Below are 25,137 nucleotides of genomic sequence, written 5' to 3' on the forward strand. Positions count from 1 at the left end.
TGCTGATACTCTGGACCAGTATCAACAGGTCCCCCAGATGTCTGTCACTTTGATTTATACTTTCTTATTGTCCACAAAGAGTTTCTGTACAGGATCAAGATCCTTATTAAACACCACTGCTGTAACATCAATGTTTCCTACAAATGCCCTGAGACTGCTGACCTAAGGACGGAGGACAGCCCGAAGAGCCTCAGGAGAATCATGGGATTCTGTTGTACTTGCACTGAGTCCTGAGCTGCCAGAGTCCTGTTGGTTAATTTTTTTAAAAAGATCTGTTTTATTTTATTTATTTACTTTTTAATTTAATTTTGAGATAGGGTCTCCCTATAGCCTCAGCTTACCTGCAACTGGCTATGTAGACCAGGCTGGCCTTGATCTCAGATATTTTTTTTAAATTTTATTTATTATTTTATGTGTATGCGTGTATTGCCTGCATATAAGTAAGTGCACCCATGTCATACAATACCCACAGAGGTCAGAAGAGGCTGTTGGATCCCCTGGGATTGGACAGTTGTTAGCTGCCATGTGGGTGCTGGGATATGAACCCAGGTCTTCTGCAAGAACAACCAGTGTTCTTAACCACTGTGCCATCTCTCCAGCCCCAATCTCAGATTATTTTTAATAATGTGCATATGTGTGTGTATGTATGTGGGCACATGAGTTGCAGGTGTCCTCGGAGTGCAGAAGTTGAAAGATCCCCTGGAGCTAGGGTTACAGGCAGCTGTGAGCCACCAGATGTGGGTGCTGGGAACCAAAATTGGATCTTCTGTAACAGCTGTGTGCACTCTTAACCACTGAGCTATCTCTCCAGCCTCTGCTTGTTGCTTTTTAGTTTAGATGATGATCTAATCTAGAGATAAAAGTGAGGTATTTAAATCACTTACTCTATTATTGTTTAACGACCTTGCTCTGGCCTTGAACTCCTGATCCTCTAGCTTCTTCCTAGGTACTAGGATTGCAGAATGTGTGCCACCACACCAGCTTGGATAATTTTTTTTCTAATTTTTTGGGGGGGAGTCTTTTTGAGACAGGGTCTCCTTGTAGCCCCAGCTGGCCTGGAACTCACTATGTAGTCCAGGCTGGCCTCGAACTTACAGAGATCCGCCTGCCCCTGCCTCCTGAGTGCTGGGACTAAAGGCATGCACCACCACGCCCAGCCCTGCTTTTTATTTTATGTCTATGAGTATTTTGCTTACAGGTATGTAAGTGCACTTATGTTGTGAAATGCCCAAAGAAACTAGAAGAGGGTGTCAGATCCCCTGGAACTGGAGTTATGCATGGTTATTCGCTGCCATGTGGGTGCTGAGACCCGAACCTGGGTCTTCTGCAAAAACAACCAGTGCTTTTAACCACTGAGCCATTTCTCCAGCTCCTTGTTTTGTTTTTTGAGACAGGGTCTCACTATGGAATCCAGGCTGGCCTTGAACTCACAGAGATCTGCCTTCCTCCACTTCTGGAGTATTGGGATTAAAGGCATCCACCAACATGCCTGGCAGGTAAGACATTTAGTTACCTTGACATTTTGTTTACTTTTTTCTTCCAGTACTGGAGAGTGAACCCGGGATCTCACAGCATGCTAGGCAAATGTTCAACCACGGAGCTACATCCCAGCCCTTGTTTACTATGTTTTTTAGTTGTTTTCTTAGTTGTTACCTTTAAGATTATAATTATTTTAACTTGTATTAATTTATATTACTTTTATTAATTTATCCAAATAAGTCTTATCTTTATCCTATCTTATCTCATCTTTATTATAATAAATCATAGTTTATAAGATGTTAGTCTGAACAAATACAGATTATTTTAATAGTATATAGAAATTTTGCTCCTATATAACTCTTTTCTTCAATCTCTTTTGTTTTCTTTTGAACATAAAATTATAAATATATGTTGATGGGAATAACAATCTTTACATATGTTATTCCTATCAACATATATTTATAAATATTGCTTTATGCAGGTATCTTTGAAACAAAATAGGAAAATACAAATAAAAATCTTTGCATGTACATACTTTTATTTTGATTCCTGTAATTTTACTAGTTTTCTTTATGTCTTCATGTAGACTTGAGTTATTGCTTAGTTTTATTTCAGCCTGAAGGACTCCCTTTAGTATTTTTGTAGGGCAGATTTGCAGCTTTTGAGGTTTTTTGTTTTTAATGTGTATGAGTGTTTTGCCTCATGCATCAAGTACACCACATGCATGCAATACCCACAGAGGTCAGAAGAAGGCATCAGATCCCCTGGAACTGGAGTTACTGATGGTTGTTAGCCACCACAAGGGTGCTCAAACTTGAACCCAGGTCCTCTGCAAGAGCAGCTAGTGCCCTTAACACTAAACCATCTCTCCAGCCGCAGTTTTCTTGGTCTTTATCTTGAGTGTTTTTTGTTTTTGTTTTTTTGAGAGAGTGTTCAGCTTCAGGTGCACAGTCCTCCAGGCTGGCTTTAAACTTGTTGTCTAGCTGTCCTTAAGTCCAGGATCTTCCTGCCTAGGTCTTGCCATTGTTGGGATTATAGGCATGTACCACTACCTATCATTGTTGATAAGTAGTTTTTCTGGGTATAGACTTTCCTCTCCAACACTGAATATGTAATCCCTGCCCTCTGGTCTACATGGCTTCTGATTACAAATCAGCTGTTTAGCTTTATTGACGTTTGATATGATCTGTCTGCCTGTGGATCTTTTTGTTTATCCCACTTATCCATTTAGAGTTCTTTCTTTTTTTTTTTCCTTGTGCTGGGGGTCAAACTCAGGGCCTTACTAGGCAACCACTCTGCTACTGAGCTCCAATACTGAACTTTTTTTTTTCAGAATTAAAAAAAATTTTTTTTTAAATGTGTATGAGTGTGTTGTCTGTGTGTATGTAAGGGCACCCGTGTCATACAATGTATATGGAGGTTAGAAGAGGGTGTTGGATCCCCTGGGACTGCATTACAGACAGTTGTTAGCCACTATGTGGGTGCTGGGGGAACTGAATCGGGTCTTTTGCAAGAGCAGCCGGTGTTCTTAACTGGGCCATCTCTCCAGCCTCCCAGCACTGAACATTTTGAATATGTAGATTAATAAGTTCTTTTATCTAATTTGGGAAGTTTTTAGCCCTTGTTTCTCTTCCTCTTATTCCTCCTCCTCCGTGTGCCAGGGATCAAACCCAGGACTTTGTACATTTTTACCCTTTTTCTCTCTTCTGTCCTTGGAACTTCCATTATTTATGTTTTGCTTGACGGCATCCCACAGATCTTACAGGCTTTCTTTACTTCCCTTTATTCTTTTTTCTTCCCGTTCTTCCAATTGAATCATTTCATCTACCTATCTTTAAGCTATCTTTTTGTTGTCTTCTCTAATTTATTCATGCTTTTATCAAATTTTCATTTCAGATATACTTTTCAACTCCAAAGTTTCTATTTTGTGACTTAAAAAATTCTGTCTTCATTGACAATATGTGGTTTGGTAAGATGCTGTTTTCATGTTCTTCTTTCAGTTATTTGAATGTATTTTATATAGTCAATTTATGGTCCTTGTCTAGTAAGCACAAGTCTAGGCTTCCTCGGGGACACATTTTACTGATCCTCACCACCACCACATCACTTGTGTATGTGCATGGACCATATTTGTTATTTCTTTATCTGTCTTAAAGTGTTTTACTGGAGTACAAAGGGTCTAAGACTGAGCTCCTTGCACATGCTAGGCAAATAGTCTACCAGAGCTACATCCATACCATCCCGCCCATTTTTTTTCAATAAAGCCAGGCCTTCCAGGTCTATGTGACATTTTCTATTCTTCTTAGAGAATTTCCTATAAGGAATAACCTTTGGAATCAACTAGAGCACCACCTTTGAAAGAGTCTCATATAACACTGCTTGGTTCTGGCCTAAAGGAGCCAAGAGTCTTTGACACCAATGTAGCCACCAGAGTAACTAATATGCATATTTTAGCTAAGGAACAAGCTTAGATGTTACAGCACTCTAGGTGTTTATAGAGCATAGCAGCAGGGTCTAAGGAAGATCTGACTTGGTATTCAAGAAGCTTCTATGTGAAGGGCACAGCAAAGGTTAGCTAGAGCATGACCCAGGAAAGAATCAAGAGTCATAGCCCAAGAATGTGCCTCAAAGGTAATATCAAAAAGTTTCAGAGTTATCCTAGTCTAGGGGGCTAGTTCTCTAGAAGAGTTAAAAATGACTTGTTGATGGATCATGACTTATCAAGAGAAAATCTAGGCTGAAAGCAATTGGAAAACATTCTTGCTAAGACAAGAAGATGGGCAGATTTGTCAAAGCAAAATCCTTGTTTATTGAACAACAAACAATCCGTGTGTATTGTTCTTGGGTTGTTGACAACTGTACATTGTCCCCTCCTGGAAAGTTTTTAAAAAACAGCTGTGTGGGAACTGTTATTTCAGTACTCTGATCAAATCCATAACGTTGCCTAAATATTTCCTGGAAGCGTTCCTTCCTTAACTCCGGCATTTGACATGCACTAGAAGTCAAAGTGGCATGACTGGAGCGGGTTAGAAGTGGAGCTCATTTCTCAAGATGTTAAAACTGTGCAATGATAAAATTGTTGAGATGATACAGGCCCAGTTGAGGCCCCTTCCCCAGCTTTCCTTCTGAGACACCCACGTTTCAGTGATAGCTAAACGGACATTCTTTAGCTCCTTGTAAGAAACCCTTAGGTATATTGGCTTATAAAAAACTCAGTTCCAGGAGTGAGGATGTAGCACAGGGGTAGAACACTTGCCTGGCATGTTTAAGGGCCTGGATTTGGTCCCTAGTATGAGCAAGAAAGTCTAGAGGCACCTGAGATATTTTTTGGTCGTGGGATTGTAGGGACCCTTAATTCAAGAAAGAGAGTAGACAAATCTTTTGGCTCCTGATACCACTACCATAGATAAACTGCATGGGGATGAGAACAAGAGGTAGTCCAGAGTTACTCCAAATCACAACAGTAGGACATGACCCAAAAGATGATGAGAAGGAACTACATCCCAAGAAACTGCAGCCATGGAGGAGCAGTGCTCAGAAGCAGAAAACAAAGAGAAGGGCTGGAGGGGCTCATCACAGAGGGAAAAGTTTTCGTTTTTGAAAGATATTGGGGATTTGGCGAGTCCTTTGAAGGTCAAAGAAGCAAAGGAGAAATGAGGTCCAAGGGGACAGCAGCCCCTAACTCACAGTGAGCTGTCTTGACATCCGGTGAGCCAAGGGGTGTCCAGAAGCTTAATGGCTATCTGAGGGTTAAGTGACTCCAGTGACGAGGGTGGTCCGGGATCCAGGATAGCCAAGTTTTAAAGAGCATATTATTCTCATATGGAATGAACAAATGATTGCCACACTTCTTTCATTACACACACACATATACACACACACACACACACACACACACACACACACACACACACACACACACACACACACACACACACGTGCGCATACTCACCCCTATAAAATATTCAGGGACTTGGCCAAATTAAAAAACCCAATAAAGATCCCATCATCCTCCAGGAAACATTCCTCCAGTTTCTTTACTTTTTCCTTCTCCCCTCATAACCCTCTCTCTCTCCCTCCCAATTCTATCCCTCTCTCCTTTCTCCCCTCTGTCCATGCACTTAGTGTGTCCACATTGAAGGGCTCCTTGCCTCAGCTTGATTTCTAGGATCTCAGTTTTATGGCCCCAGAAGACTGTGCTCAGTAAAAACATGAAGACATGACAAGATTCAAGGCCTGGTGTCCATATAAGGCCAGAAGAATTCCAGCCCAGGAAAGCCAAATTTCGAAGTTTCAGGCCTCAAGGAAGACCCAGGACAAGAATTTAACCCCAAATGAGCAAGACCACCCTATAATTCCCAAAGCAGGAGAGCATGGGGTAGGATTATGTATGGTGGGGGCCACCCTGCCCAGACCCAGGCTTTAGCAGACCCCCTTGTGAGCTAGACCCCCTAGTTTGGGTTCTAGAAGGAAGAGCCTCCCACAGGAAGTATCTCAGGTCAGAGAAGAGTACTCTTGTCAGTATCACTGTCCTAGGATTAAGTGTGTCAGAAAGGTTTCTGAGAAGCCCAGTGCCCGCCTCTGTGTGGAGCCAGAAGTCCTCACAGTACTGGGGACAGTGGTCTCAGGAGGACATGGCTGTCATGGGCCTCTGGCAATGTGGCTGGCGTGTTTGGCAGGGAGCCAGTCCCAGAAGGAAGGCCAGGCCCAGACAGCCAGAAGGCAGCCATTCCTATAACCCCTGGGCTCCTTCCTACTCAGACCAAAGAGAAAAGATGGTACCCACTGTGTAATGTTACTCAGGCCCTGAGAGTCAGGGTTGCCTAACAGGTAGGTAGGTCAGATACTAGGACAGAGATCTCCAGAAAATGGTATGATTCAAGGAGCAGCAACTGTGTGTACTGCCTTTCAGGGAGCCCAGGTCCCTAGGCAGGGCCACCACCATGCCAGGATGCCAAGAGCCTTTAGCTACATTCTTTGTGCCCAAACTTTGTCTTTGAGAATGCACCTATTCTAATCAGCCAGGAAGTCCTCCACCCCCTCCAAGGAAGAAAATATCTTTAACTCAAAGAGAAAGTTTAAGCAAGAAGAGAAAATCAATTAGATTTCATGTTGACATATCTTCAAGAGAGTCTCTATTTCTCATATCTAAGAATTTTTTTTCCTTCCCAGATAGCGAGGTAGTGGCTTCTGTCTTTGTAGTTTTGGGGGCAGATGTTCTGGAATTCCAAGAAGACAGCTTAAAGGAAGAAGAGGTCAGCTTTGGCTTATATTGAGGGTGTGGCTGGGCTTTCCAAAGGTACACAGGGCTCTGGAAAGAGGTTAGCACTGGTACGGCATGCATGTCTGCCCCCATCCCAGGGTCGCTGCTCCTACTCAGAGGCCATATTTTTAAAATACTTTATTTTTTTCATAATACTGTCATTACAAAAAAATACAAAAAAACTACTATAAAAACATTCAGGGGCTTGTCAAAGTGAGAAAACCTCTAATGACCCCACCCCAGGACCGGCTGAAGCCATCTTCTCCCAGATCCTTCACTATTTGATATCTTTACAACTGTGGGAGTGTGGGGGTGGTGGTCACACAGGCAGAAAGGGGCTGGGAATTCCCAACACAGCCTCCAAGAAGGGTAAGAAATAAGTAGTTTCACATATCACAAAAATGGGGTTCGGAAGTTTGGGGTGGCTAGGCCCTGAGTTCAGAGATGTGGGGAAAAACCTGTGACCCTGAATCTCTTGGGGGGGAATAGCTGCCACCTGACCCCAAAGCCCTTTTCCTTCCTGATAACTGGAGATGGGCCCTGCCCCACCTCTTAGCCTTAATGCTTCAGCCCCTCTTCCCTTTTCTCGACCCTTGAACACTCCTCAGAGCAGCTGGGAGGACAAAACCTCCCAGTCTGTGGGGGTGTAGGCAGGGCAGCTGTAGGGGAGGTTTCTGAGAGTCAGTTCACCTCCCTGCCCCAAATGAAAAGTGTCTCGTGCTCATGAATGGCCTTGTTTACAAGTTATGGACCTTCCCTTCCTATCTCCTCTCCTATTTTGTCTCCCAGAGAGGCAGAGCGCTCTAGGCAAGTGCTTCATGTGCATGAATATTTGTGCAATAGCCTTGGACACTACAGACCTGGGGATGGGGGTGGGAAAGCAGTGTCCTTTCTAGTCTCTTCCTCCCCCAGCAGGAGGGAGCCAGAGGGAAGGGAGAGGAGCAGTATTAGCAAGGCTGAGAGGGGAGGAGGACATGCTATTTACAGGCATGGACAAGGAATCTATATCTTCAAGTAGCACTCAAGTCACTCTCCAGCCACTGGAGTGGGAACTGGATTCAAAGCTAGTGACATGAAAATGACCCCTGGTCTGGGCTAGCTCTCCCCACCTCCCTCCCATTCCCCCAAAGCAGCCCAGCTCTGAAAGGGGTCGGGGACAGGAACATTTTCCTGAAAATCAGTGGCTTTTTTTTTTTTTTTTTCCGTTTTAGAAATGTTGCCAGTGTCCAGTGGACATCTAGCCAGGTACACATTAGATAGGGTGATTATGGGGGTATTGCTATGGTAGACTCTGGACTAGCCGGGGCAGAGCCTAGGAGCAGGGTAGGTGTTGCTTAAGGATCTGTCGTGTCTGTGGGGTTAATCTGTCTGGGAAGCGAACTTTGAATTCCACTATGAGGTCTCCCCGCTGAGTGGGCACCTTGGGAAAGGGAAGGCCCTCCCCACGGAGTCTCTTCACTGTGCCTGGCTTGATGACATCATTGCAGGGCAAAGGGATCACTCGGCCATCAATGGTCGGAATGTTCACAGTGCAGCCACACAGCGCCTGGGAAAAATAAGGCAGAGTGAGAAAAGGTAGAGAGGGTGGGGAGGAAGGAAAAAGATTGAAACAGGGAAAGAATGTGCCAGGAAGGAAGGGACACACACACACACACACACACACACACACACTCACACACTCCAGCAGGTCCCACCTCCTTGAGACTGATCAGTGCACTGTAGAGCACGTTGGTACCATCCCGGCGGAAGTGTGCGTGGGGCTTGTCTTTGAGCACGAAGACGATGTCGGCTGGGATGTTGTCGGGTGTGGCATCACCCTCTTTGGGGAAAGTGATCTTGGTACCTTCCTTCCAGCCACGCTTGATGACGATGTGCAGGATTTTGTCCTCAGTGCGCACAGTTCGCCCATCAGGGTTAAGACGCCGCCTTGTGATCTTCATGCGCTTGGTGGAGCCGTGGTAGATCTCCTCTAGCGACACTCGCAGCTCATGCACCACAGGTGGGTCCTGCACCTTGCGCCGGGGATACAGTGGTTCTGGGGCTCGCCTTGGACCCCTACTCAGCCCATTGAAGCCAAAGCGGCCAAAGGCACCAAATGGGTCTTCATCTTCATCCACATCCATGTCATCTGGGTCAAAGCCACTGAACGGCCGAGTGGAGCGACTGCTGGCAAAGAAGATATCGAAGGGGTTGGAGCCACCAAAGAAGGAAGCAAAGGTGGCATGAGGGTCCCCATGAAAGGTGTAGTGAAAGGAGCCACTGGAGCCACCTGAGGTACCACCGCCGGTCTTCAGGCCTAGAGGGGAGGAGAAGTTACGGGCAGTGTGGCCCATCCTGGCCCTACCTCAGTCTCTGGCCTCTGACCTCTAAGCTCCTGGTTAATGGGCCTAGAGGAAGAAGCAATCTTTAACTCCCACAGAGGGCTAAACTAACAGAGTAAGAAATGCATTGGACAAGATTAATTTCCACTCTTACTTAATAACATATCTAAGAATAATGTATCCAGGCATGGTGCAGCATGCCTGTGTTCTCAATACTCAGAAGGCTGGGTAGGAGGAGCCAAACCAAACCAACAGGCTGAGTTAGCCAATAAACGGAACAGCCAGGACTAAGAGACTTGAGGATGTGACTTCCAGTCCTGTAAACATTTCCACTTACTCACAGTCCAGACATGTTTCATAAGGACTTGGTAGTTGACCTAGTATCACATTACAGGCCACACCTGTATCCTAAACCTCTGCTTAATTCCAAAGACACACAGGACAAGAGACAATTAGACAGCATTTGACCACACAGGGGACTAGTAAGCGACCTGTCCCAAATGAAGTGTGGACACAATCCAGAAGGAAGTCCGCTTTCATTCTGCTTCCTCTTTCCTCACTCCTGCTCAAATGGGAAATCAAGAGGACTCAAAAAAGCAGAAAAGCTCATTAATATGGAAACGAGGAGCTATTTTTCTAGATTTTCAAATATTTTATTCCTATACTCTGATCCAGTGTTGTACAGCTCCAGGGACTGTCATTCACACATTGTACAGACACAAACTACAATGGGAACAGAGCTCCCTGGAGTTACACAACACCAAGTCTTGCATCCCACACCTAACGTGGAGCAGCCACCATGCATGAATGGGCTGACATAATGCAAGTGGTGACCCCAGCTGCTCTCTTGAAGTCCGGTCCCGTATAAGGGACTCAGATTTCTGGAATGGTACCTTCATGGGAAGTATGTGATGGGGTTTTTGGAAGTATGGGGAGAGGATTAACACTGAGCTGGATTCAAAATATGTAGACTCAGGATGGGGCTGGGCTGAGGGAAGGGGCCCTTTTCAATGGGGCTTATTTGTTTATTTGGTGATACTGGGGATGGAACCTAGGACTTTGTGGATGCTAGGCAAGCACTCTAACACTGGGGTGTATTCTCAGCTCTCTTCAAAGGGGGCCTTTTAGCTAGAATTTCAATTGGCTGTGGAAGCCTGAGCCTAAATTAGCCTCTTATTTCCTGGGACCACAAGGACAGGTTTGGGTTTCGTTAGAGAGGCCATGTAAGTGGCAGACATTCAGAGTCCCGTGGTAGCTGCTTCTGGACCTCTCTTGTAAGATTTAGGGGCTGTTTTTCCTCCTGCTGAGGGGCTAGCTATTGAGCAAGTTCAAGAAAGGCAGAGCTCCATGAGTGAACGGGAGGCTGTACTAATGATGACAGGAGGGGGTAATTCTCACCATGGGGATTCCTGTTCTGCCACCACCACCCCCCTTTCAAGCTGAGAACAACTTGTTCTAAGTCAGAGCTGTACACAGAGTCTGTGTGTACATTGTTCTGGCTGGCTGTTGGGAAAGAGGCAGAGTAGACAGAAATATAACCAACTTTCCAAGGTTGCTTCTCCTTCCTCAGGCCTTCCTTCCCTAGGCCACAGTGCACCTGATCTGCACTGTAATCTGGATCTAGACCCACTCTCTGGCGTAGGGTTTGAATGCTGCACTTCACTTAGGCTTGGTCATATATGAGGGGTGGGGACTGGGGTAGCTGCCCACATTTCCTTTCCGAAGGTGAAGCTCAGTGCAGGAATGAATGCAATTCTGAGACAGGTCACACAGTGGCGTGGTGTCTTTACTGCTTTCCCTCTTTCCTGCTCCTAATACTCCCCATCCAAGAAAGAAAATTTTCTCAGTTGGGAGAATGCTGGGGATCTGAGCAGGTGCCTGGTATCTCTGGGAATTGGCAAGTCTAGGAATGAATAGGGGAAAAGACGGAGTGACTAGGCAGTATAGGGAATAAAAGGAGTGGGTTGGGAAGACGGGTACACACAGGGAGAGAGGCAGAGATGAATGAAACAGAACGAGGGGATAGAAAGAACATTCTCTTGAGCCCCTACATTTAATCAGGTATGGTGCATACCATTAGCCCATTTCATTTTGAGGCTAGGTTTAGGAGGGTGAAGAGCAGGAGAATATGAAAGAAAGGTGGATGTCGTTGGGAGGAAGGACAGTTCTTCCCAGGAAGGAGTCCTCAGCTGTGACAATGTCTCTTAATATAGCCTGACAGGTGCCTGTGGCTGGCGGGTGGCAGGCGGCCCCGAGGGGCAGGCCCAGAATTAGCAGCTACATCATGCCCGTGGGATGTGCTGGGAGGGGCCACCCTCTTAGAGGCTTTATTTGGGCCTTTCCTGCTGCCGCCCTGTGCGTGGCCACCAACTACCCTAGGGAGGGGAGGGGGTAAGATACCAGCAACAGTTTCCCTTCCACCCTTGGATCCCTGCCACTTCCTCTGGGAGGCAAAGCTCCACCTCTGTTCTGCTGGCCTAAAGTGGGCAGGGATTGGGGTAAGGCAGGCAACAACCACTTTCACTCAGAACTCTAGTGGTTAATACCCTGGCTGTTTAAGGGCCAGACTTTTATGCTGATGGATGTAAATGCTGTCCTCACAGAGCCATAGGCTTCCTCTCGCCAACCTTTCCTATCAGCCAATGAAGCAGCAGAGACTTCAGGCAGGACTAATAAGGCTGGGAAGGGAAGCAGGAGGAAGGCCTTTGGCTCAGACTCCAGGTCTCTGTAGGGCCTAAACTGGAGGGGGGCGGGGAGCAATAGGCAGGGGTGAATAATAGTAAGCTAGGGCCAGGTAGTGAGTGGTCCACTCTAACAAAATTTGCCTCCTTCACCCTTCCTCAGTTCCCCACTATGAGAACTGCTTCACCCAGGGCTCCAGACAAACACAGGGGTCCAGGACCGGGCTGCAGTGCCACCCTCTTACCTTCCTCCCCATACTGGTCATACAGGCTCCTTTTCTTAGGGTCACTCAGCACATCATAGGCCTCTGCAATCTCCTTAAATTTCTCCTCAGCGTTGGGTTCTTTGTTCTTGTCTGGGTGGTACTTTAAGGCCATCTTCCGATAGGCTTTCTTGATCTCATCCTCGTTGGCCCCTGACGGGATTCCAAGAATCTTGTAATAATCTTTTCCCATCACAGCTACTGGACCGGTGCTGGTCTCCTTGTTTCTGAAAGAAACCCAGGGCCAATCTTTGGTGCTCCTGCTCTCGAAATCTCAGCCCCACTCCTGATGATCCTGCAACCCCTAAATGACTGCCTGTGTGACCTTCAGCAGATCATGCCTATTCTGTGAGCCTCTGTCTCTCCATCTGTAAAATGAAAGTTTTGGACTAGATGATGTCTTCCAGTTCTGACATCCTAGGATTCTGTAATTCCTTCCTCAGCTTCTGGCTAAAGATTGTAGCCTACTTCTTGGGGCTAGGCTGAGGCCCAGTCCCTTGAACCAGACTGAGGACCCCTGAGAGGCCCTTCTGAGTGAGGTGGCACGGTGGACTGACCAAACTCACACACAGAAGCTGACAAAGGTCAGTGTATGGAGTGAGGTCACCTGAGCTTCATAGTCTCTCCTACGCCATACCTCAGGCATGGTGCCCGGGCTGAGGACAGCTGGGGAAGTTTCCCAGGACTGGGAACAGGCCCCGGTCTTCAGCCAGCTGTCCTGCTAGCTGAGTCAGGGTCTGGGTGTCTGGAGTCTTTTCTGCTATTGGGGACCCCAGATCTCCCTGCCCCTACCCAATAGACAATGCTAAGCCTCATGTGTGAGTCAGATCACAGGGTGACTCATAGCCTTTGGAAACTGCTGTTTCTAACACCCTCATTAGCAGGGGGGACACCATCTTTCCCCCCAACCAGGGTAACAGTTGCTTTTACTCATTTCCCAGTAGCTACACACTAAACTGTGTGAATACTTGTCTGTGCTATCTGAGCACCCGTGTTAGTGAACAAAAGCACCAGAGATAGGGCACTCTTAGACCCTAGATGCCAGAAGTCGACACTAACCATTTCCTACTTTTGCTGCAATTCCCTCCGTCTACCTGTTCCTGCAGTTTAGGATTTGACTCAGTGCTAGGCTCACACTCCTCTGATAACCCCTTTTAAGTGGGGTGCAGGGGCATCTGTTCTATGAAGGAGAAACACTGGGCTCTGATTCCTCCAATCTAATCCCCGCCCCCATCAATGGATCTGTGGAGGATATGAAGGGAACGGGACTTTCCTATATCTAAAGCTATTAGAGGTAGTGGACAGATGCCATTCTTAGCCCTTCTGAGATGGAGCCAACCCTTGTGAAAGCAGGGAGAACGAGAGTCTTTCTAGCAATGTACTGAGAGTCGCAGTACAGCCACAGTAGAGGCCTGCTTTTCTGCTTGTGAATGCTTCGAAGTAGTGATATGTATGTACAGGGTGTCTTGGCTATGATAATTAAGGGGGAGGTCTCTGAGGCCCCAGGTAGGCAGGGAGAATGGCCTTAGTTCCTGCCCCCACAGGGCCTGTTGCAGGTGGCTAGGTTGACTCATGGTGCTGGAAGTCACCTCATTCTGACGAAGAGAAGGCACCATAAAGGCGGGTACTCCCCCATTTCCCCACACCAGCATGTCATGCCTGTGGGGGAGACTGGAGTTGGGGGAGGCAGAGAAGAAAGAGCATCTGGGGGAGGGCAGCCATTTTCGGAAGCCACATTAAAAGCAGTCTGAGAATGAGCTGGGGTGGTCTGCTATCTCTGCCTCAGCCCACACTTAGTTTCCCCCAGGGCTGGAAGAACTCTAGCACACCAACAGGGTACCCAGAGAACTCTGGTGGCTTCTAGGCAGAGGGCAAGTGGCACGGGTTGGCCAGCCCACCCACCTTTTGTGGTTTCTTCATCACCTCCTCAAGCCAGCCTCTTCCCTGGCACCCATCTGCTAACTATTCTAGATCCATAATTCACTTCCTCCACAGACACAGGGGAAACTCTTTGAGGACCTGCCTTCTTTCCCCTTCTCCTTTCCACCCTCCATCCCTCCCCCTACCCACAAGCCACGTGGTAGAATGACAAAAGAACCCCATGGCATGGCTCTGCCTTTGATGGAGAAGAATGGAGTGGAGCATGTTAAGGTCGAAGCGGGAATGAAAAACCTGAGGAGGAATGGCAGGAGGACGGCTGGAGGGGAGATGGGACTGAGGAAGGGGATGACAAAAGGAAATGGCTGGAATGGGAAAATGGGTTACTGGATGAGGGAGAAATGAGGGGCTGAAACACTGGAGATGCTTGTGGAAAAAATAATGAAGTGATAATATGGGGTGCAGTTCATTCAAAAGTACGCGCGAGGTGGAAGTGGGTTCTTGCATGTAACTGGGGACGGGATGAAGATGAGAGGGCAGGACCAAGGAGGCAATGCAGGGGATGGCTGAGGTGGAGAATCTGATTTGGCATGGATGAGTGCCCTTCTCAGGAGGGACTTACCGAAACTTTACAAACCCATTCAGCGTCCACGCTCGAAGTTTTAAGGGCTCCAGCTGAATTTTAAACATCAAGCTGGCTAAGAAGTCTTCTCCCCAGAAGTGTGGGAAGCTCCGGAAAGCTCCTCGAGCCTGTAGTGGGGGTGCTGCTGGGGGTGGGCAGGAGAGCACTGTGCGCTTAAACATGCCCAGCCAAGCCCCTCACCTCTGATCGCTCCACCGGAGCCTGCCTGGAACGCTGCAGCTCTGGAAGCCACCTCCTCAGATTCTCTAGGGCCCTTGCCCAGCAAGGCCTGTCGGTGCCGCAGGAGCCGGACCCGATCCGCAGGTGCGGAGAGTGGAGGGAGAGGGTGCAGCGGCCACCTGCTCTCGGGCACAGCAGTGTCCGGCTGAGTGCAAGTGGCTGTATGGCGGGGTGACAGTGAGCGCCGCTGAGTGGCAGCGTGTACCTGTGACAGGTGTGCTAGGGAGGGCCCGAGAAGCCTTCAGCGCCTCTCGCCTCTCTGGGGAGGACCCGAGCCCAAGCCACGAGAACCTACTCAATGAAGTCACTGACGGGGAGTCTCCTCCCCCGAGATGGGCGGGGAGGGGCGGGGCAGAGCCGAGCCGGGCCGGGACAAAAGGCACGGCAGGGAGAAGAGGGGAGGGGGTTTGCGCGGGGGAGGGGGGCGGTGATGTCACCCCAGCCGGCCGGCCGGCCTGCTCAGAAACGCCTCGGCCCGGCGGAACCCGACCCGAGCCCGGGTCGCGGCCCCGAGTCCCCCCGAGTCCCCGCACCCCCACTGCAGAGGCGGCTGCGGTCCCTGGCTGTCCCAACCCCCGACACCCGGACCTGTCTCCGCGACGCCCCACGCCCGGACCCCCGGGTCCCCGCTCCTGACCCCCGGGTTCTCGCTCGGCGCCCTCACCGGTGAGGAGCTGCGGGCGCCGCCGCGGTCCGCCAGACAGCCGCTGCCCCCTCCCCCGGCTCCGGCTCCGCGGTCTCCACTCCGGACAGGAGTCGCCTGCCCGCCGGCCGCAGAAAGCGGGACCGGGAGCCCGCCCCCACGGCTCCGCCTCCGCGCCGCCCATTGCACCGTCCGCCCGTCACTCAGTCCAGACTCTGCTGTGATTGGGCATCCTTCAACGAGCATCTCGGTGATAGCCGCCCCTTCTCCGCCCCTGTCACTCGGCCACCAGCGCACACATTCCGGGCAGCGATTGGTGTGAGTGTGATTGGTGAGCTCTGGGATCAGTCAACCACACCTCTTCGCCACTTCGTCGAGTCATTGGTGAAACGGACAGAGGGCGGCAACTTCAGGCGCCCTTTGATTTTATTGGTTCGCCTCTGTGACTGCGACCCGAGCCAGCGGGGCAACTATATTGGTCCAATCTCCGGTTTGAGAAGGTGGGACGTGCTGGCCAGTGCTTGAATCCTGAGAGAACCTTCTGGAACCCGTGAAACGTCAAAGACAACCTAATAGGAAAGCTGCACCCACCAGTTGGCCGTGACACCGAGCATTCTTTCTTTTCTCCATTTAGGGGAGGGGGAGAGTAGTGCACTCTGGGAGGTGTAGTCTCTGAACCAGGGCCAAAAGGTCACCCCTTCTTACCTGTCGGCTATCAAATTGTGAGCCAACTCGAGCTGACCTGATTTAGATTTACCTTGCCTTGACCTGGAGTTGACCTGACATGGCCTAACTGTAACACAAAACAGGCTGGGATAGACCCGAGAGTGTAAGTGTCCTTATGGTCTCCCCACTGTGCTAGGTAACTGTTAACTCCAGGTGTGACATCTCCGTGGTTCTCTGTCCAACCCCGTTTCCGTCTTCCGCATAGTCCTTCCCGCTGGTTGGCTTAGGAGTAAGCATCTTTTCAGTAACTCCCATGGTTCCCACTTCAAAACCCCTTATAACCAACCTTTCGTCTTCCCCTTTGAGTCCCTCTTCTTACCCGCTGTGATCTCGGTTTTCCTGCACCCTATCTTCTGCCTTGTCCTATTTCTTCTTTTGTCTTATTATTAGTTCTTCTCCCTACATCTGTGGTCTTCAGTATCATAGCTCCCTCTTTAACCTTTTACCTCAGCTCCCCATGATCCCCTTTCTTAACACCCTCATACTCTGTCATTTCAGCCCCCCACCCCCCAGTAAATCATTAAATCTCAGCCCCAGTGTCCCCAATCCTTGGAGCAGGCGGGGCTGCGGAGGCGGTCGCCAGCGGAAGCCGCCGCTCCAGCAGACACAGAGCTTGGCGCCCACGTTACTGTCTCCCAGGCCCATCTGTGCTGGAAGGAGCGGGGGTGGGGAGGGGGTAATCTGGGGGTGAAGAGGGGGAGGGGGTTGTTGGGAGATTTGGTGACAAAGAAAAGGTTGGAGAAAGTGCTTTCATCTCATTCTTTGCTGGCTCCTAGAGACAGAATTTAGACACTTATGAGGCCATGCAAATAATAGATCTTGAAACTGAGCTTTGGGGAACCTAGGCCATGGAGTAGAGCAGAGAGGGGTCTAAGGGTCCTGGGGCAAGGTCTGCATATTCTTCACTACCTACCTCTTTCCAGGGTTCACCATGAGACTTCTAAGTGTAAAGGAGTATGAGTTGAAAATAAGAAAGGGAATTAGGGTGACAAGAGGATGAAGAGGAGGAGGTGGGGTAGAAGGAGAGGCAGGAGATAGGGCAGTCAGTATGGGGGATTGAGGGAGGTGGGATGGGAAATGGAAAGGGGCCAGAAGATAGTGTGGGAGGCAAGGAGAAGTGATGGGATAACTGAAAGGTGAGGTGGGCTGTGGGGAGGAGATGGCATGGGCAGCAAAATGATGGGACAAAGTGATGGAGCAAGGCAGGATGAGGAAGAAGGGATGGGTGGTGATGAGGGAATGGGAACAGTGTGATATGGAGAGAGGCAGTGTGGGAGAAGGGGGCCCAGAAGTGATGCTGGGTCCTGTGATTGGGGGCTCTCAATTTTCCTCCTCCTCACTTCAGCCCTCCCCCTCCAGCAGTGGGTGGAATCTTCCTATTCCAGTTCTGTCTCTTGTTTCTCTCATCTTCATCCATGTCAACAGAGGCAGTTTAGTCACAAGTTCTTACCTGGCCTTGCTAATTCTAAGTTGTAGTTTGAGACTTTAGCGGCTCCAGGTTTGTGTCTGTAAAAGAGGTAGCCTGCGACCCATTGTAGGAGGGGTAATCTGAGCTCCATTGTCTGCCTAGATCACTACTACTGCCTTCTGTCCTGGGCATCTGATACACCTAATGAACTGGGGTCCACAGTGCAGTATAGACTGTAAGAATGTGGGTCCTAGAGTCAGACTACTGACCTTGTGAAGCCACCTGCTACATCTGTGCCTTATTTTGTCCTTTGCAAATAGGGATAAGCAACAATAGCACCTCAGGGATTGTTGTGAGGGTTAATTAAGGTGACACATATGTTGTACTTCATTCTGAGCTTGGCATGTAACTAATTCTCAATCAAGTTAACTCTTACTCGATGTTCAGGGATATCTGGGTGTATGAATGCAACTACAAATGTGTGTGTCTGAGAGTTATTTGTACTGTTGTATTCATGATTCAGTTTGTAGGTTTTTATCTGTATGAATATGTTTTGTGTATGCCTGATTCTGTATTTGCTATAGGTATGTGGCTTTGTGTCAGCATACATGTGTGATTAGATGATATAGGTATGTGACCACATGACAAAGAGTGAAGTATGTGGCTGTTGAGACATTGACACCATTTCTGCCAGTGTATGTATGCATCTGTGATCATGTTGGCTCCAAACACCCCCGCCTGCCCGCCCTTCCCATGGAGACGTCATAACCCTAGGTGTCCCTCATTTCCTCACCCTGAGGGAACCGGAACATGTGGGCAGGTGGCGGGGGTGGGTGCCAGTGAGGAGGTGTTTAGACAGGAGCACATGTTCCCTCCCAGACTGTTTATGGGAGGGGGAGCCCTCTATCTTGCACACATCTCAAATCCTCCAGAGGAAGATCCCCCCGCCCCAGTTCCCTGTCTTGTCACCATGGCAGCAGTTGCCAGGGGCTCCCATGGTTGCTAAGATCTGGGTGTGGGAGGCTGCCAGGCCCTGTTGCTAGTAGAAACAGAATACTGGAGGCAAGGAAAACTCCCCCCACAGCTGCCAGCTCTATGTAGTTCCTTTCCCCAAATTGAACCTACAACTTGTATGTGGTAGTATGATGTGTGTGGAGGCTTTAGTATGAAGCTGGGACTGCAACACCTGAGGAGAAAGAGGGTTCCTCAGTCTGCCCATTACCACCTTAAAAGTCAGCAGCTCCTGAGAGACTAGAGACTTCCTTTCTGACTTTCAGCTCTCCCACTGATCCCCTGGGTAGTATTCCTGCTTGGAGTTCTCCAAGGACTGAGTACTCATCACCTGATGCATTCATCTGGGCATAGGAATGCTACATTGACCCAATACCTTGAATGCAGGCTGACTTCTTCCTTTGGGCAGACTTTTAGCACTTTTTTGGGGGGGGGTCTTTTGGAGACAGGGTTTCCCTGTAGCCCCAGCTGTCCTGGAACTCACTATGTAGACCAGGCTGACCTTGAACTTACAGAGATCCGCCTGCCTCTGCCTCCCAAGTGTTGGAATTAAAGGCATGCGCCACCATGCCCGGCAACTTTTAGCATCTTATCTGATACATACTTCATGCTGACATGAACCTATGACTTGGTCCCATGTCCAGTCTCAACTTTGGCATCAGCCTGAGACACTGACTGTTGTTATAATTGGCCAAATCTGGTTAAAATCATTGAATTCATCCCCATTTTCAGTTCTGGGCTTTGACACTGACTGCCTGGCATCTCCTTCCACTTCTAAACCTACACTCATCAGTACCATTAGTGTTTAAATGGGTTATTTCTGGCTTTAAGATGAGATGGCAGTTCTAGGAACAACCAGTAGAGGGTGTGTAGTATCAAGTTCTAGAGGCAAGCGTTCAACAGCCTGCCAGTGAACTAAAGTTCCCTTTTTTTTTTTTTTTTTGGTTTTTTTGGGAAGGGGTCTCCCTTTAGCCCCAGCTGTCCTGGAACTCACTATGTAGACCAGGCTGGCCTTGAACTCACAGAGATCTGCCTGCCTCTGCCTCCTGAGTGCTGGGATTAAAGGCATGTGCCACTACACCCGACTAGTTCCATTTTAAAAAAATCCAGCACTTTGTAAAAATTTATAATATTTTATTTTTATTTTATGTGTACAAGTATATTGCCTGCATGTATGTGAGTGCACCCATGTCGTGCAATGCCGTGGACGTCAGAAGAGGGCTTCAGATTCCCTGGAACTGGAGTTAATGATGGTTTGTAGCCGCGATGTGGGTGCTGGGAATTGAACCCGGGTCCTCTGCAAGAGCAGTCAGTGCTCTTAACCGCTGAGCTGTCTCTCCAGCCCCATGCACTTTTTATTTTTATGTGTGTATTTCCTGCATGTGTGTAAACTGCACCCTTGTGCAATGCCCGTGGAGGTCAGAAGAGGGCATTGGATCCCCTGGAACTGGAGTTAGGACAGTTGTTAGCAGCCATGTGTGTGCTTGGAATCGAACCCAGGCCCTCTGAAAGAGCAGTCAGTGCTTTTAACCACCGAGCCAACTCTCCAGCCCTAGAAGTTCCTATTTTTAAAGCCCAAACTTTAGAGTTGTGTGGTTGCTTGCAGTCATAGATCAGCTGGAATCAGGAATGGGAAGGTGCATGAAGGTGATTAACTGTTGACTGGCATCTCAGGTGTCAATAGGACTCAATACCTGGTAAGGTAATCTTACTCTCAAACTCAGCATTTCTGTCACGTGCTTAGGTTCACTGCCCTCCCTAGTATTCAGTTATCTTTTGGTTTGATTGAACAAACCTACCCATAGTGTTCATCTAGCTCTGTCCTTGAGACCTCTTCAACTTCACAGGCCCATCTGCCAAATGTCAGCCATCTGCGTACCTCATGTCTGCCCTCTCCAGGACTCACGCCTTCACAGACTCCTCCTCTGCCTTCTTTGAATCCAGTCATTAAGACCATGTTCCCATTCAGTGGTTTCAGATTGTGGTGCCTGACTCTGATCCAAGAGCTTATTCCAAGAGTGCTGGTGTAGGTGTGAGCAAGCTGGTCTGCCTTCCTTCCCTGACTAAACCTCTCTCCATGTAGCCTTAGATTGCATCAGTTCATTGTTAGTAGCCAACTTATATAGCTCACTCATACCAAGTTAAGAGAAGCTCTTTTCACTGAGCTGCAGATTCATCTTTTGTCTGTTTTTGAAAAAAAATTACTTGAAATAAGTTAAATAAAAACATTTTGATGCACTTTCTAAATTTTAGGACAACCTTTGAGCTTGGAAATATCTGTATTTGATGTTTAACTAAAGGGGGAACAAAGGACTGACGGTCCCTAGCTGGCTGACTTCAGCACTGTGGACAGAGGCCGTTGGTGTTACCCCCAGCTGTGCCTGGACCTGCAGGAGGGTGGAAGATGACACAGAGCTTCAGGAGCAGAATTCTAGCCGTTCATACAGTGCCTTGCAGTGTTTAAAACTCTTTTCTCTTACCAACCTCATTCTGTTCTCACTCAGCTATCAACTCAGAAGGCAGACAAGATAGGGACTCTTCTCCAGACAAGGAAATAGGTTTACCAATGTCAAACTCTTAGAAACCATTGAAACGAGTGGAAATGGGAGAGAGACACTGAGGATAACGCCACATTTAGAGAACTTAGAAACCACTGTTTCTCCTTGGGGAGCGACTTTCTCTAGAGACAGAGGAATGCATTTGAGACAGGGCAGGACAGGATGGGTAGAGGTTTGTGTGGAGATGAGGCTCTAGCAAGCCCTGGGAGCAAGTGGCAGCAGGTGAGAGGAACGATTCTAGGAGGGCCTCAATCTCCATCCAGGGTTGCTGAACCAAGGGAAGGAAAACCTTGATCTGGTCCAGAGATTCAGGGTTTTAAATTTTTTATTACATTTTTATTTTGAGTGCACATATGCTATGGTACATGTGGATATCAGAGGACAACTTATGGAGGTTAGTTTTCTCCTTCTCAACATTTGAGTCCTAGGGATAAGACTCAGGTCAAGGCTTGGCAGCAAGTGCCTTTACCTGTTGAGTTACTTTGCCAGCCTGAGAGCCAGGTTTTATGTCTTTTTCTACCCTGATGTTCAGCATTACTGAGCTTGGAGACAAGGACCACATGTGATACCACCAAACTGCCTCTGAGTCTGATGGACATTTCCCACCCTATGGGAAAACCCCACAGAGGAAAGAGATGGGTACAGAGTGGGGGAGGGCATTGTGCAGGTGGTGAGACATCTGTGACATGGCTACAAGCTTGGTTCCCTGCCTGGGTCTATTTTGAGGAGTGGAGAGGGGAAGTGCTAGACTATACTGCAGTAGGTTCCTTGAAGTGTACTCTGACAGGCAGCACAAAACCAAGTGGCTAAGAACACAGCCCTTGAACAGACCAGAGGCCACACTGTCCTGTCTTATCCTCAGGCCCAAGAATTGGAAAATGCCTGGGAAATGAGAGGTTCTCCCAAAACAAGCAAGAAGCAGAAACAGCATTACAATCTCTTTATTATAATTTCTGCTGTGCCCAGCCTCTGGGAGCTCCTTCTTGGAGTACTGTGAAGGCTGAGTCACAGGGAGGAGCATGCAGCCACAGATGGGAAGACAGGGTTTGGGGAATGTTCCCCTCTGATTACTGTTAAGTTACCTTGAGCAGAAAAGTACATGGGAAGTGCATGAGGGACCAGAGGGCCTTGGCTCCTCCACTGTTACTCAAGTTCTGTCAGAGCCTCCCTCAGCACCTTTTTGGCTGGGAGACAGACCATGGTCATCCTTTAATGGCTGGAGGCTAAGCTTGAAGGCCTTTGCTTATCCACATGGAAAGTGAATCCTTTCCATTTCAAACTGGCATGTGACTGAGCTTAATCATTGGTCCAGACATGACATGACCATCTTCTCCATGCTCTGGGTCATTGGAGCATGCAGCCCAGAGGGAAGCAGCTTGTCCTTAGTGTTGGTCTAGTGGGAAATTCTGTAACCTGTCATTTTCAAGATTGCCAAAAACAGCGGCAACAGGCAATAGCAGGAAAAGTGCCCAGCCCTACCCCACTCCAGGGCTGCGCTTTGGAAACAGGCATGATACTCTGATTGCACCTACTCAAGGAGATCTCCATTGTCTGGGCTGCAGCCAGGGGCCCAGAGAGATGTGGACAAATTCAAACCAAATGACAAGGAGGATGCAGTGATTTGATTCCGCTGGAAATGGCTGGGAGACAGATCATGGCCAGCCTTTAAAAAAGATTATGGTTACTGGTGCTGCCAGGATGTCCTGAAATTCTGGCATCAAAGTTGTTCTGCCTGTTAGTGCCAGGTACAGAAGTCATGCTTCACATATTTCAGCCATTAATGGATGGCATATGATAGTGGCTCCCAAAGATTACCTAGTAACATCGTAGTTGTCTTGGATTGTGCTAAATACATGCTATAATGTTCACTATGAAGAAATTGCCTATATTTTCAGACTGTATTTTCATTGTTAAGCAATGCATGACTATATATGTCTTTACTCCGCTGGTTTGGAGGAGACATAAACAGCAGAGCCTGCCACAAGCTCAGTTTTTGTGCCTTGAGGTTACTTTAGGCTCTCAGGTGGCCATGGCTGGCTGGGCCTTACTTTTTCTTAGCTTCAGAGTGTCTTATACTACTCTTAGTGAAGCCGTGATGCCTGCAGCAATTGTAGTGCTTTGGGCTGAGGCATGAGCACAACCTTGGAGCTTACTTCTCAGTGAAGTGTCCTCCTCCCAAGCAGTTGAAGTCTGTGCTTTCTACATTGGGAACCCCAAGACTTGGCCATTTAAACAAGGCCCAGGTGAAATCCCACACGGGAGCACTAGGACCAGAAAGGCAGGTTGTCCCTCACTTGGGCTGAGGGTAGAAAGAGGCAACATATTCATGGCTTCTGCTGCAGCTGTCCTCAAAGGAAGGGCACTTGAGTTGGATCAGTACCAAGGAGTGAGGAGACTGCTCCATCCCTGGGGTACCATAGGGATCACTGCTCAAATGTTTTTCTGGGGAAGGTGACTCAAGAGAGGAAGCCAAGGAGCATACCTGAAGAGGTTATGTGGGTATGCCACTCTCTCAATGACTCTGTCCCTGAAGCTCTACTGTGTCATTCCGATGCCCCTCATTTAAATGAGTATAGGGAAGAAGACGGCTGAATGATATCTAAACCAACATATGGCATATATGAAGGTGGTCCCCTAAGATTATATTATTGGTAATACTTTAGCTGTCTTGAATTGTATTAAGTACATGCTATGATGCTTGGGGCCAGTGGTCTTCAGAGGAGGATGTGTGTAACCCAAGCCTTCCTTGGCTAGAGTGTAGGGTGGGTGGTATTTGGGAAAAACATTGCTCTCAATTTTGGCTACCAAGAGGAAACAACTGATACATTTTCTTAATACCCTCAGCAAAGCCAGACACTGATTTTTTGCACTTGGCACATCATCAGTCACAGTGATGGAAAGGCTTGAAAAGGGAATGAGTCTTACTAGGTTGATAAAAGTGTACCTGTATACATACCACAGAGGGGCTCCAGGGAAGTCAGACACTGCAAAGAGAGATTATGGACAGAGGGGTTGTGGGGGGGCTTCTCTAACTCTGGACTGGGGGAACAATGAATCTTCCCTTTGGTACAGTGCTGGATGCTTATGAAGAGGTCAGCTGCCTCTGTGTGCTTTTTTTGCTTCTCAAGATTGTTGTGGACCAGGACCTCCATTCTTTGCTGGGGGAGGTGTCCCCTGGCCCCTCTCAGCAGGCCTCCTACCAAGGAAGCTTGCTGTCCTGGATAGGGAGGTAATCCCAAATAGGCCTGTTCTGCTATGGATGAGCTGCGATGCTGGCTCTGTAAGCCTTGGGACCCAGCTAGCCTGATCTGGCTTGTGGTCTTCCACCACTCACCCACAAAGAAAAATAAACAGCAGTTCCAGAGTGGTGGGTACCATCTTGATTTGTGAAGGATTAGGGAGCAAAAAGATGTACTTTCAGTCTCTGTGATTGGTTAAGTGGCAGGGAAAAAAACCCAGAGCTCATCTCTATTCAGAACATCCTGTGCTGGGCGCGGTGGCGCACACCTTTAATCCCAGCACTCTAGAGGCAGGCAGATCCCTGTGAGTTCAAGGCCAGCCTGGTCTACATAGTGAGTTCCAGGACAGCTGGGGCTACAGGGAGACCCTGTCTCAAAAAGACCTAAAACCAAACCAAACCAAACCAAACCAATCCTGTGACGTTAGTAGCCCACAGCCAGTGGGATAGATGGTCACTTGTCAGGAGAGCGAGAGTCCTGTGTTTAACAAGTTTCAGTCTTCTCAACGGGAAACTCCAGGCCTGGCTGCCTCAGATGAAGTCCTTGAGCCCAAGAATTTTGTGCTTTCTCCTTTTTACTAGACTCAATAATGGCCCCTCTTACTGATCAGTCCTGGGAATATGGCTGAGTAGTAATTTTTAAAAGTTGTGGGTTTCAAAATGTTCAGAGCCATGCATATAAACCCACATTTGTCTCCTATCTGTAACATTTCATTCCTAAGTAATATATCCGCAGCAGCTCCACGCTAGGTCAGGCAGTTCCTATAGTAGGAGACTACACAGCGCTAATTTCATTTCTAAGTAAT

At 48.2% G+C, this 25,137-nt stretch overlaps 1 protein-coding gene and 1 pseudogene across 6 annotated transcripts; both read right to left on the minus strand.

Annotated features, from left to right (window-relative positions):
* LOC103741556 overlaps positions 1-203 on the minus strand; it is a 349-nt pseudogene extending 146 nt beyond the window's left edge.
* Positions 204-6,861: 6,658 nt separating this feature from the next.
* Positions 6,862-15,602, minus strand: Dnajb5 (DnaJ heat shock protein family (Hsp40) member B5). Of its 6 annotated transcripts, none has more exons than XM_008842419.3 (5): positions 15,412-15,602; positions 14,508-14,649; positions 11,990-12,234; positions 8,437-9,038; positions 6,862-8,288 (listed from the first exon to the last, which is right to left on the minus strand). In XM_008842419.3, exons 1-5 carry the CDS (start codon positions 15,572-15,574, stop codon positions 8,055-8,057), a joined length of 1,386 nt encoding a protein of 461 aa, XP_008840641.2. In that variant the 5' UTR covers positions 15,575-15,602; the 3' UTR covers positions 6,862-8,054. The 6 variants fall into 6 exon arrangements, with proteins under 6 accessions (XP_008840641.2, XP_008840635.1, XP_008840639.1 ...); XM_008842413.1 differs by having other exon boundaries at positions 14,508-14,652; XM_008842417.3 differs by lacking the exon at positions 14,508-14,649 and adding an exon at positions 14,709-14,906 and having other exon boundaries at positions 6,864-8,288; positions 15,412-15,545.
* Positions 15,603-25,137: the final 9,535 nt, after the last annotated feature.

This window comes from Nannospalax galili, unplaced genomic scaffold (assembly GCF_000622305.1).
Source record: "Nannospalax galili isolate Female #2095 unplaced genomic scaffold, S.galili_v1.0 scaffold341, whole genome shotgun sequence".
NCBI classification, from domain to species: domain Eukaryota; kingdom Metazoa; phylum Chordata; class Mammalia; order Rodentia; family Spalacidae; genus Nannospalax; species Nannospalax galili.